The sequence below is a fragment of the Leuresthes tenuis genome, unplaced genomic scaffold (genome assembly GCF_036924035.1).
Source record: "Leuresthes tenuis unplaced genomic scaffold, fLeuTen1.0.hap1 SCAF_20, whole genome shotgun sequence".
NCBI lineage: Eukaryota > Metazoa > Chordata > Actinopteri > Atheriniformes > Atherinopsidae > Leuresthes > Leuresthes tenuis.
The window spans coordinates 17,253,387-17,267,716 of NW_027325374.1; the positions used below are offsets into that span (position 1 = coordinate 17,253,387).

The following is a 14,330-nucleotide window of genomic DNA, read 5'->3' on the forward strand; positions in this document are numbered from 1 at the left end:
TGACATTGTGTTCAAGCATAAGCTCTGTAATATAAACTTTTGGAATTTGGCATTTTGATTTGACATCTGTGAGACATGTATGTGTCAGGCTCAGAAACAAAGCAAGAAGCAGCTTATGTGTGAGCACTGCCTCAACCTTCACTGGGCTGCAGTCTATAAATGTACCGAACTCAGTTCAATCTGTCCTAACAACATATTATATATAAAAGTTTGTCGGGAAGAAAAGTGTTGAGGGAAACACAAGAGGAAAGTCGGAAAGGAGACAATAATATAGACGTAAAAGAGATAAGGAGGAGCTGAGGGACTGTACAACATCTCTTTCCGAGGACAAAAGGGCAAGGAAACAAAAGCAAACTGAAAAAGACACCAAAAGAAGGCAAAGAGAGCAGCGCTTTTACAGAAGTCATCTTTTATTGCCACGTAAGAAAGTTGTTATACTGTATATAACAATGGTAATATACTGTCAGATGGCAAATCAACAACAAAAGAACAAAAATATCCCTGTCATCCCTTCCCAAAATAAAGGAAAACAGTCATAGCAACACTATGGTAATATATTTCTTGGACAATACGTCTGCTATATTTCTTTTTTTCTTTTTTGTTATTATTTATTTATTTTTTACAATAGTTGTATAGTACCAAAATACAGCTTTTTCATAACTTAATTTCACAAATCATAAAGTTAGTCAACATTAAAAGGACGATGGGGCATCACGGTGCATATTAGAAGCTACTGTGCAAACAATATTGGGAGATGGGTTCTACCATAGAAAATATGCTTTACTAGCCACGCTTAAATGCTGTGTTGGGGCCATATGTATTCATATACACATATGCATAAATACCACAAACTGGTTTGGACATCAAAAATAGAAAATTGGATCTCATATAACTTTGTATGTAATGCATGATTAACACCAAAATGAGTTAATCAATGAGTCTTTCTATAAAAGGATATACTTGCTAAAGGATAGTTGTTAATATATCTCGCAAATAGCTTATTGATTCAGCAAAGGTGATGGGAAATTCCTCAGCTCTGGACAATAGAAGAGGGCAATATCCACACGACTATTTTCCTTCACTGGTTTAAATCCTTTGATTAATTCTAACAGCAGGCGTATTTCATGTGGGCTCATGATCGAAATCATATATATAAAGTAGACCATAGGAGCAAATCCTATTAAAGCAGATGTTGAGTGTTACTGGACTACAAACACTGCATCTCTTCTGTCTCCGTGTGCATAAGTGGACAGCTCCAGATTGGTGAAAACATTGCACATAAAAATCAACACTATACAAAGTTGTAAACATCGGTGATAAGAACCCTTTCCTTATATAGCGATATATGGATTTTTGATCATACAGACGCTGCTCTTGCTGGCAGCACTATTGACAATGCCATCAAGTCCAACCAAAAGCAATGGTAAAGGGCAGAAAAGAAATGAAAGAAGGAAAATCTTACAAATGTAAGCTTGTGTTTGAGCCCTTTAGTGTCATTCCGATAAACTGTACATGTCACATTTTCCAGTCAAGATGACACTGCTCTGCCCTCTCATCAGTAAAAAGAGTATACTGCATTTTTTCTGTTCAAATTCAGGGGAAAAGACATCAATACTTCCCACCAAGACATGAATATTTACAGAACAACAGTGCTTTCCTGATTCAGACTGACATCAAGAACAATCCGTGCTTTATATTGTCAGCATAAATTGGACAAAGAGTTGAAAAAAATACTCAACATACCCAACAGGAGCTTGCAAAGTGTACGAGTGGACATTAGAAATAGCCAATCTGTTATGCTGGGATCAGTTATTGGTTTATGAATCAAATGAGTTGCATGGACTGCATTGATGATCAATAGTCAGCGTGTTGAGTGTCACAATATCTTATTAACATGAAATAACTGGACAAAGGAGATTTTATGTGTGTGGATGTGTGTGTGAGCCATCAGCTGTCTGATTCACAGCTTCCAACGTGAGGCTGTTAGTGCTAACGTGCTGTGCACTACAAACATTTTTACAACATCAATAATTGAAAGCTTCTTCCCCATCAGCTGTTGATATTAACTTCCTATTCAATCCTAGTCTCTGTGTGCCTCTATGGATTAAGGAGTCTTGCATTTTTGTGTATTGTTGATTAAAGCCCCCTTAGCCAATGTCCCCAATGCAGCATGCAATTCTGCTCATTATTGTATATTCCTTGTACCGTAGATGAAAATTCTGCTGTTTTGCCCAGCAGCTGGCTGGGACATATTTCAGGGGTATCTTGACACTTTGTTTGTATCAGTGGGCCTCTATAACCAAACAGAGAGAGGGGCGGTTGAGTAACAATCCCTAATTTCATATCCCAATCACATCTCCGCTTCTCACTGCCACCTCTGTTGCCTCTTTTTATCTCTGAGTGGAGCTTGTGTGGGCTAGTGGGAGCACAAGCTTTTGTATTACTTTAGTTTTTAGCGCTGTCGTGGTCTGTGTATTTTGTGAGTGGGTGAGTTTGTTGGGTGTTTGCCTTGCAGCTTTTCCTCTTTTATGTTTTGACACTGCCTCTGCCACTCTTGCCGTTTGCTTTTCTTTGAGCCCTTATTAATTTGACACCCGGAACCCACTAACTGGACACCAGCTCAACAACAACCCTGGATTCATCTCGCATGGTTATATAAAAACAATACGTGTTATCTAGACGAAAGGCTGCATCCATAAACAGCAAATATTACCTATCAACTTTAGGTCACAAGGTGAAGGTATATTCACACTGCTAACCCAGCTCCTGCCTGTGTTGCTGATCAATATCAGTGAGCCACTGCACTCACCTTGGGTATGACTGTTAATATAATTAGGTCTATGGCATCTCCATCCCTTATTGGACCTCCTTTTTATAGAAATATTTATAGAAAGCTAGCTAGCTTGAATGCTAAAGCCCCTTACGAAAGCCAACTGTCTCTATATAGACTCCAGCCAAGCTATTATAGTTAATAAGGTAGTTGCCCCCATGAGTTTAATCTACAGATAATTTTTGCACTTTCTGAATTAAAGATTGTTTTCTTATCCTCGTGCATTAAGCTGCCACCAACAATAATTATTTTATCACCAAATTGCTTTCAACAAGACCAGTCTCGCACATTTTTTAAATAAATAATGAATAGAAACGCACTCCTCGAGAACTTTTACCCTGTAACAATTTGAGGCTGCTTTGAGCCTGCAGACTGCCTGTGTCCTTTTGTCTCTGCTGTGGCACCTTTTTGCTTGACCAGCTGATGAACAATGCCAGACATAGCTGCCTCCTGAACCCGCTCATCTGCGGTCCCAACCCTGCCAACCGTGACCCAGCCAGCACAACCAATTCCCCACTTTCTGTCAGTTTATTTTAGTTCTAAGCCTGAATGATGAGGGAATTTTTTTTCCGTTGTTTGTTCATGTAATGCTTCCACTCTTCTGCTTGCTAAACAGTTGTTCCTGTAGCTACTTTTGGAGAGCTTAACAGACATGTTAGAAAAGCGCGGCAGTGGCAAGCAATGGGGGTTTACACATTTCTGCTTTGCTGGATTAAGTCAAGTCAGCAAACCCTGACCTTTCTCTCAACTCTGGCACAAAAACAAGAAAAACAAAACAAAAAAGCAGCAGAAACCAGCAAAAAAAGAAAATTGATTTAAAAAAAAAAAAGGAGTGGAGGTTGAGGGAGGCGAAATCTTCATGGGATTTTCATTGGCACCAAACACATTTTGAATGGTATATACCGCATTGATTGAATTTGTTTGCTTTGTTTGGGCTTTGACATCTTCAGAGACAATAACTGTATGCCAAAGTTGGATTCACACACACAGCCATACACAATTTTAAAAGCAGTGAAATGTGTGCAGTGTTCAAGAGGACACATAACGGTACAAAATTGCAAATGGAATTACATTTCTTTTCTCTCTTTTTTCTTTTCTTTTGCCTTACAGAATCAATCACTTTAATTTCCTGCAAGTGCAATGCACATGGGGAGACACAAACACAACTTAAAATGTGGGAGTGAATTATTACTACTCTCTGCCTCATCACAACTATATTTCACTATAACAGGAAAGATTCATCACAGCCCCACATTTTGTTTCTGATATTTCTGATCTCTGAAGATGATCCATTCTGACATGGGGAAAGAGAGAGGGGGTGAAAAGAGGCGTGGAACAAGAAAGGATGAAAAGGAATAGAAAAGAGAGAAAGGCTATGTATATCTATATATAAAAATCATATCATTGATCGCTACAAAGGGCCAAGATCTGGAGTTTCACAGTCTTTCATGAAGAGCAGGCGCAGTAACAGTGCTGACTCTTTGTCTCTCTGCTGTGATGACACCTGCCGCTCGGCACCGTGGTAGCACAAGAAAAGTCCACCCTCTAATATATTCTCAGCGTGCGTGAGTGCACATGTGATAGTGTGTCACATATGGGTGTATAGGTGACCTATTTTAAATGCTCTTTCGATTTTTTTTAAAATCCTGTTCCCTGCTTTCAGTCAGGCCTCAGGTCTCCAGTTATGTGACCCCCAAGGCAGCAGGGTGTTGCACAGCATGAGGCACAAAAATCCCCTTCTCAGACGCGCTTATCTTCTGCTCAGCTGGTGTAGTCTTTTTTTTATTTAGGAGCTGTAACATTAGGCTCTTCTTTGCACCTCAAATCTACATGCAGTCTGTATTCAAAGTGTGTGTCGCTCTGACGGCATTACATTATAACTCAATGTCTTTTTGCCTCTCATCAGATTGTCGTGTGCACCTTTCCCTCTGATGCTCTGAAGCTTTGAAATGGACAATCTTCTTTAAAATTCTTCTTTTTTCTTATTCACTATATATAATTTCCTTGTTAGTGTTCCGTTACTGTCCCAGCCACTTGGTAGCTGTATGTGCTTCACTTGGGTTTACACAAACCTTCTTAGAAATAATCTTATCAGTTAAAATGCCTATCAATGCTCACTTAGATAATTGAGGTGGAAACGGCTCTTAAGATGACAAGGTCACAATTATATTAGTGGTTGCGGTTCACATAAGAAAAAACAAAAGCATGTAAATAGGCTTGAAGAAACCCTTCGAAGATTTGGCCTGTTTGTCAGACTCGCGGGTTTATTTTTATGTTTGAGTCATGTAACCCACATAGATTTTTCCAGCTGGTTGTGATGCTTTTTTGCCTCCAGCCAGAGCCTCAGTACAGTGAGTGATCTAATCAAGCATAGTTCCATGTGGCAGTGTCTTACACTAACATAAAAAGTGTTGTTAGTTACCTTTCTTATTCATTTTTCATTCCTGCAAGTCCAAACTTACATTTGGTCCATGTTATGATTGCAGGCATATAGTTAGACACATTTCTATGCGTGCCATTTGTGATAAATACATAAAAAACATTCTTTAATTAAAAGACTCATTTTATTGACTTCCAGGATGATCAGGGTACTCTTTGACCACCGTGAAGCAGCCCCTAAAACCACAGAATGTCTTTTTAACAGTAGAGTTTTTGTTCAGATTAAATTAGCTACATACGGCATGTTAATTAGTCATGTATTTTTTAGGCACCATTATGCAATATATCATTGCAAAGGACAATAGTGTTTTACTCTTGTTTCTTGTGTTTGTTGCCTGCAGAGTTAATTACCTGATGCCTCTTGCATCATAACTAGGGAACGGACAGAAAAGTGGCACTAATTTTCTCATTTCATACTTAGCAACAAGGCATACATGCCAAACAGTCTATTTGATTGTGCAATTATTTTGCAAATAGTTTTTAATTTTTAGAATAGCTGCCATTTTCAAAACTTCCAGGGTCTTGTTATCTTAAATAACTGAATATTTTAATGAAATTGTATTTCTTTTAATGGAAAAAAAATCTATTGGTATCATTCAAAAACCCTTTTTTCGGCTTACCTGGGTGTGTGGTGTTTCTACTGTATATTTCTGTGACTGTGAAAATATGTTTGCATGTGTCTGCTTCTGAATGTGTGCATTTGTGTGTGCGTGGCGAGCATGATGGTCTGAGGAGCCACCACTTTGCTGCAGCATTACCCAGATGCTACCTCCCTGCCTCCTCACCCCTCCTCTGGGCGAGCTGTCACCACACAGACGAGATCAGAACACAACAATGCCAGTGCGACAGCCTCCATTCTCTGTGCTGGAGCCTCGTGGAAAAAGGGCGACCTTCAGCTGCAGAGCTTATGAAGGCGCTTCTGAATAGCCACAGTACAAAGCATGTCTGCAGTCCAAATCCCAGCGCCCTCATCATGTGTGTCTGCTTCAAAGCCCTCAGCCGATTTGGGTGTGGGAATGGTATTTCTTCCAAACCGTTCAATGCTTCTTCTTTTTTCTTTTGGCAGATGAGAATCTCTCTTTTTATAGCTAAACATGCTGCCTTTATCCTTTTCCATGATGTTTTAATGCTTTACACTTCATACCTTATATTGCTTCAAAGGTTTGGTTTTTAAAGCCAATCTGTTTGATTTTCAGCATTGTTTCCCCTTTAACACCTGCATGTAGCTGCCCTGTAATATTCAGCATTACAGAGCAGATGTTAGCTGCGAGACAACACTCTTAACACTGCCACATGAGTACAGACATCCCCGCTCGCAAGGTTCCTAATATAGTATTGTTATAGGTGCCACCAACTTGGATACTGTCCAAGTCTGTTGAGTGATTTGATTGGTGAGTTCTGTGAAACAAGAACCACTTGGACACACTAGGCCAATGAGCATCAGCTTCTTCACTTAAACACATACGTAGACCGGCACCTTTGAACACCCCAGGAGTTGGCGCGTCCACTTAGAGATTGCTTGTGTCATCACTCCACATACATCCTCTCCTCCTCTCTTTCTCCCTTTCATCCTCTCTCACACAGTCACCTCTGTCTTGCTGTTGGTCACAAAATAGGGCTGTGTGGGGAGGAAGTGGTGGCTGTGGCTGTGGCCCCTGGTGTCATGAAGCTGGTTTGGCTCCAGCACTGTACACTGAGGCCTCTTATGCCCATAGCTCTTCCTCCTGCCCACTGTCTCAGTCCCATCCCAGCCCTTTAGCCCAAACCCCATTACATGCCCAGCTGCGATTGTGTTGGAACTGTACGCCAATGGGCGACCCATGGTGGCTGAGTTTGAGCCAAAGGCGGTCGCGGCGGCTCTGGAGATGCCCAGGGATGTGCCACCTGGCATGGTCCCTGCCATATGTGCCAGGGAAGTAGCCCCAAGTCCTTGTGTCTTGCTACTGTGGCTGTGAGCATGAGTGTGAGAGCTGTGGGCAGCAAGACCATGGCTGCCTTTGGGTTTCTGGCCATTTGGCTTGAGTCCCCCTCCTCCTGCACCAGCTATGTGCCTCTCTGTTGGGAGGGTTGAGACAGAGGAGATGCTAGGCATCTCAGTGACATAGGTGGCCACTGGTTCTGGAGTCAGTGGCCCCAAGGAGGTCATGGGAGTCATGGAGGTCATCTGGGTGAGCGAAGTCATTGGTGTCATAGATGTCATTGGCGTCATTGAAGTCATCTGAGTGATGCTGGGGTTCATGTGATTGGAGGTCATAGGGTTCGAAGTCATGGGGTTGGTGGGAATTGGAGTAGTCATTGATGACATGTTGCCCACAGAGGGTCTGGAGTTGCCCATAGGCTGGAGAGGAAGACCCCCTTTCGATGGCAGCTCTACCATCAGCCGACGCTTGTTGTAGAGTTCACCGTTGTATTTGGCAGCTATCATGAGAGGAAGAGAGAAACAGAAATAATGAGGCTGTTAGGTCAACAACAAAGAGTTGCTCCAGAGTGTAGCTGAATTGTACAATTAAATGACAAGACTGCTTTCTGATGTGAAGACAAGTGGATAAAACCCACTACTCACTTCGGCTGCATGTCCATTTTTGATGCAATTGCTCAAAGATGACAAGACAAACAATAATGTCCCTTTGGAAGTATACCTGCAGCAGTGATTGTACAATATATGATTCTCTAAGTTCCATATACAGTGTCATATACTCTGCAGTTAGTTTTGACTAACTGGGCTTGTTAAGGAGATGTATGCCAAATGCAGATGCAGATAAAGGCAGGAGGTTGTGAGGGAACAGAACTTGAGTTATTTAAAACCATGACAAAAAAATGCCCCCAAGCCGGAACACCATAAGCTAAACTTGGGGGAAAAAAAACAAAACACAGAAACAACAGAAACCTGACTAAGACTGTGAACATGGACAACAGCTTGAAAGAACTATGAACAGGTAACAGCGAGTCCTTGTGTCAGAGTCTGGAAAACCAGGGAACTTAGATACAGAGGACAACTGATTTGTGAATGGAGAACCTCTGAGACAATTAACCCAGGTGAGTAGTGAAGCTAGTGACCTAAACATGAAGACTGAGGAAATAATGCGTGAGTATATGATGAAACAAAATGGAACTGAAAAGACTAAATTTACCTGCCAAAAGCAAGAACAACAAAGACTAACCTTGAATCCAACTATAAAAGACAACTAAAGACTGGACTTAAACAGACTGCAGAAACCTAAAAAAAAATAAAAATTAATCCACAAACCCTAACAACGCCACTCTCCTAGCTCAGCAGCTACATCTTCATCTCAATAAAACCTTGACCTCAGATCCTGCAGCATTCACTATACCTCAAAAATGGGGAGTAGAAACTTCTTGTTCTTATTTTTTGCTTTGCTAATAACAAGTACTTAGGAAAGAAATGAGCAAATAATGATGTACCATTACTTTCACGTTTTGTATCCCAACTAGAAATTCAAGCTTTCATTTTGTATTCTTTATGCATTTCACAAGTCACAAGTTAAAAATTCAAGTTTACCATTTGTTACTGTATGCAACATCAGGTGCAACAGTTAATTTGCCATTAGAAAAAGTTCTGTGAAAAGTAGTTCATAAAGTTCTTAACCTTGGCTGTGTTAGTGCAAGCGTCCTCTGCCTCCGTATTCGTGTGCGTATGTTTGTGTGTGTGTGTGTGTGTCTCCTCAGCATCTGAGCAGTCAGCTTTAAAGCCCTCACATTTATTCTTTCCTCTGTCAGTTGGTGTCACCAAGCTTCAGTCCCGCTTATCACTGCGAAATGTGACCTTTTTTTCCTTCTGATTCACGGTCACAGTCAAGTCATTGCTCTTTAGCTCCTTGTTGCCTTCACGTCCTTGAAGATAAAGTTAACACACTCAGCGAGTTTGCTTTGCTGCTCTAACTATAAATCTCGTTTATCGCTCTGTGAGCGGTGGAGAGAAATGAGTAAGGGGCGCTGTGAGGGAATAGCAGAGTTGTGGGTGAGGAAGGGGGTTGGAGGAGCGCAGTGTCTCGCCCGACGAGTCCCAGCTAGACCGCCCCTGGGGATCAAACTTGCTCAGGCGACAGGTGAATCAATCTGGAGGTAGTCAGCTCGACGGTGCAAACATCCAGCGGCGTACGTGAGTGGAAACGTAAAACACCGCTGTTACGCAGTGTGGGCTCTGCATGTTTCTGCCTGAGAAAGCCAGCATCCCACTGAGACCAACATTATGCATCAGGACAAAAAAAAAAAAGAGAGCACTGCTTCTATGAAGCCCCTCGGTGCCAGTAACATAAAAAACCTTATTAGAGTTAGATGTGCATGTCAGTCTGCTTTTTCTTAGGCAATTAGGTCATCTACTGCCAAGACTATGAAGGGTTTACTATTCTGAAGATGTTTTTACATTTTGATTATCAGTTTACATCAGTTTTTTCCAAATTCAGAGACCTTTGATATAGAATTTCTATTTCTAACAGCTATTTTCTACTGATAATCTCAGTACATGCAAACCTACAACCCAATTCTACACCAAATAAGCATGATCTTGTCTTCTTTCAAACAACTCAATACATCACTGCTTCTCTGCTAATGTCAAATGCAAGTGTAGGCAGGCCCAACGATCAAATGTAGGTGATTTTATTCCAATTCATCCGTTAGTTGTTATAAAAGGGTGTGCAATTTCATCCAGATTTTTCTAAATGTGTTCTTTATCCACACAAAAGTATCATTTGTATCACTCAGTAAGACATGTGATAACTACATTGTAGCGCTAAATCTAAACACAAATTTCATTTTTGAAAATTATTTGTATCTTAAGTGGATTGTACAAGATTAAATCACAGGTTAGGTGTAAAGATAAATAATCAACAAGTTCTCTGAGCTTTTTAGATTTTTAATACTACCTACTGATGAAACTATTGCCTCTGTGAACAGTGCATAAAGCGTTTGCCATCTGAAAGCCATCAGATGTAAACCGGTTCAATACTTTGGGCAGCCTCCGATTTGAATTACAGTACTGTATGCTTTCACTGTGTGAAGCATAATGCAACAGAGGTGAAAGTGAGGCTAAAAAGGGAAAAATAAAATTGACCAATTCCCTCCCAAATTACTGTGGATTTAGCGAGAAAACTAACTTGTTAACAGTGATGCAGGAGAAAGGACCGTTGTTAGATTCAGCGGATCATTTGTACCTTACATGATGATCATAATTGGTCATCTGTACTTGCAGACGTCTGTGTCCTTCTTTGGGCTGAGCCTACATCCAGAGACCTTTTTTAGTTGGTTTGTGCCTTGGTTGCTGTTTGAATTCAATAAAGTGACCTTATATAAATGCACAGGGGGACACTGGAGAGGGCTATTGATTGACAGAAGTGTGGCTCATCAGACCATTGGGAAAGTGGCAGAGGCAATTAAAGAACGGGGGTGGAGAGGAGGTGCAGATAGGGAGAGGTGAGAAACTGGTGCTTATCTTGGGTTTAGCTCCATATCTAATGGGGTCAACAGATAGTGAACACACAAGTCTGCGGAGTGTTTTCTGCCATAACTTCTTCCTCTCCGGTACTCACACAGGCATTTTCCCAAGCGTACGTGTGACATTTACATTATTGGACTCCCTAAAATCCAGGGTTCCTGTGCTGTGTATTTCTGGTTTCCAATCATTTTAAAGATGCCTTTTTGAATACCACCTGTGAAATATAAATCTGCCAGTAAACTAAGAGCCTGAGAGGGAGAGGGGGTGGGAGCATCCCTTCAGTTAAATGGAAATGGAATCAGATATGAGAAGCTATAGGAGGAGACTCTGATTAGCGGTCGAATGACTCTTTGAGCAATATGGAGGATGTATTAAGGGTGAAAAGCGGGTCATTGTCCAGGGGTGAAGAGAAGAGGGGCAGACAAAAGTGGTGAAAAGAGAAGGTTAGGGGAGCGCAGAGAAAAGGGCAGGAGGTAAATGATATAGGCGGCGATATGAAAGATGGAAAAGGTGAAGATTGGAAATGGGGAAGAGGAGGGAGGGAAGGAGCAGGAGAGGAGTTGAGAGGAAATGAAGGGGACCGGGAGGGGGCCAGGAGGAGGAGCAGTAGAGTAAAGTGAGCACAGACATTAAAGGTTAGCAGAGCAAACAGGAGAGAGGAAGATGGTCTCGGGGGAGTGGTGGAAGGAAAATGAGGACCATTCTAGATGTAAAAGAGCAGGGATGAAAAGTTGTTTCGAAAGGAGTCAGAGAGAAAAGAAGGAAGAATATTGGCAGGTTTGAATATTGCCTCTAAACTGCTGCCTGGACCAACTTTTATCATAAAAAAGAAATTCTTGTAAAAGCTGAATATAAAATCATTTTCTCTTTTTAGATGGTCTACACGGATGGAGTTGCACATTCTATCCCATTAACTTGAAACAATGGACACTAAATGATTTTTAGTATGTGACCCTGCTTCTCAGATTGATTTTATGGCCTGGAGGCAGTCGCTGCTTTTTTGCCTGTCTGTGTCACCAGCAGCTATGGCTGTTCCTCATTGTTTGAGCAGACCACATTACACGAGATAGCCCGAGGAGCACTCTTTCTCTGCTCCATCTCGGTATCTCCTTTTTGGCAGTTTGTCATCAGTTTCAAGGAAACTCAGTTTTCCATTTTTCACATTTTCATTTGGCTGTGTACAAAGCAGCAGCCTCAGGCAGCCCAAGACACAGATGGGTAACCGTGAAGCAAACTACACAATGTAAGAAAAAAATAGATTTACTTTCATTTATAATTTTTTTCTTTTTGATATCATGCAGGAAAAGACTCAAAACAAACACTATTAGTGGACTAATTGATGGCCATAAGCAAATATTTCAATTTGCATCTCACTGTATTTATATCACTATTATAATCCCAAGTTTTGTTCCATATAATCAGCTGATGATGCTAACCATGATCAATAAGTGACGAAAAACGAAATGTCACAAATGGATTCCGAATGTTGGTGTTAGGATTTGATCAGAAATCATTCATGGTTCAAAACAAGTTTATCCTCTGAGTGGGAGGGGGAAGCTTCAGGTTCTTACTAAAGATCTGGCAGCTGGGAAAATTCAGCGTTTCATTTGAAAAGGTATGAAAGGTTTAACTGGAAAGCACAGTCATAGGTGTCTTTCAGTCTTCCAGTGATGCAACTGTGTGTAATTTACTGACCGACATTGTTTTCTGTTTTCTAATTTTTTTTTCTGCATGCACCAACTTTATGCTGATTGCATGCAGGGTGGGAACTGTCACCTGGTACGCTTGGAAAAAGGAGGTCTCTGACTTTTTTGATCTCATGGATGTATTTAGAATCAATTTGACCTCTTTCAAACGTGGCGGTACTTTATGCATTGAAATTGCACCCTACAGCACCACGGAAACAATGACAATCCAATATGATCTAGCACCTCTGAATCATGCTGATTCAAGATAGCACACGGTGTGAAGTGTACAAGTACAAGTACCCCACCACCACGCCCTCAAAGCTCCTACTTTTTTTCATCTGTTCCAACCACAGAGACTCATATACTGTAGGTACAGATTTGTGTCTTCATGCACAAAAATGAAAAGAATTCAGTCAGGAACACCCTTGCTGTGAGGCGACGGTGCTGACCACCCCACCGCCATGCAGCCACCTCAACAACTACTTTCCAAGTTCCAGTTATTTTGTTCAATCGGCATGTCTTCTCAAACAGTCTCTTTTTTTTTTTAACTAAATTCTATTTTAATTTTTTTTCATTTTGACCTTACTAAGCAGGAACTTTACTGCAGAGACTGGGGCTCTTTCTCCATGATACTGTTATTAATTATTTAGAGTAAAGCTCGTGTCAGTGTTAGAAAAAGATCATGATTTGGGTTCAAATTCACTCCTTATGCGTAACGCATTAAAAGGCTTTTACATGCACTCACTGAGTCAACAGCAAGGGATCTACTTATTTATTATCTTATCTATTTACTGTTCATAAAAGATCAGACTCGATTAAATACACTTTTTGCCAATGAGAAATCGCAGTTTGGGCCATATGAAGCTGAGTGGGATCTGTTAATTTGTAGTCAATCATTTTGATGTACAGTAGATAAAGTATACACAGAAATATAGCCCCTAAACAACACCACTGATTAAATAACAGTAATTCCTATAATCGTTTTCAAAAAAACTTCAAACTGTAACGTTTGAAAAAATATGGATGAAATAATCTATACTGAAGCAATGAAAGTAAAAATGTGCTTTTTCTAACAGTCCTTTTTGATTATAGCTTGTCTCTTCAAGTTGTCAGAAACGATTCTGTGATTCAGAGTGAATGCTTTTAGGGAGCAAAAGTAGGCGCTTCAAAGGAACATTTTTTAAAAATCGGCTACTGTAATCACTATTGCATATTCTTCATCTGTGAAAGTTGAGACATTACTGCAAATGGTAGGCTGTTCGTGTACCTGCTAATCAAATATCATAAACCTGTCTCATCTGTTCTCCCTGCAGATAGAGATTTAAGTCATTTGCAAAAAACTTTCTGCAATCCCCACAGCATGTGTGGCATCCATCTGTTGGGTTTATGCGCGGTGAGATAAAAGGAGGCGGGAGCCTAACATCAGAGACAGGTTTTCCAGTTGAGGAACAGTCGGGTTTCATGCCATGCTCAAATTGCGGCATGTCTTATGGATGCTCTGCACTCTGATCTATTGAAGCTCCTGTCAGTGAAGAAATTGGCATGTCTGCCTCTCCTATGATGATGAGTTTCTCCACACTAAATGTTGGTGTGAAATGTTGGGTTGAGACAGAATCCATTTGTTCTTTGATCTTTACGGACTGACATCGAGATGTTCTCTGTTGGCATTTGTAAGAAGAAAAAAAAGAAGAGCTTTCTTTTTAAAGTCAAACACAACTGAAAGTATGTAGAAATTTTCTGATGTCTATATTTGCCCATTCTTTTGGGAATTATAAAAATAAAATACATGAACAAGGACTTAAGATAACAGCGTTAATCACTTTTAATCATCAATTTGAAGAAGAAGTCCATACACCTGTCTATGTGTTTTCAATGCTGATACCCTCATAACATGTCTTCCTGCTTCTGGAAAAGAGAATAG

The 14,330-nt window shown here is 40.6% G+C and overlaps 1 protein-coding gene across 1 annotated transcript in view; it reads right to left on the reverse strand.

Moving 5' to 3' along the window:
* Positions 1 to 408: 408 nt before the first annotated feature.
* shisa9a (shisa family member 9a) overlaps positions 409 to 14,330 on the reverse strand; it is a 51,883-nt gene continuing 37,961 nt past the window's right edge. Inside the window, exon 4 of the mRNA XM_072372889.1 lies at positions 409 to 7,687. Coding sequence (XP_072228990.1) covers positions 6,846 to 7,687 — 842 coding nt within the window. The 3' untranslated portion in view covers positions 409 to 6,845. The remainder of the gene's footprint in view (positions 7,688 to 14,330) is intronic.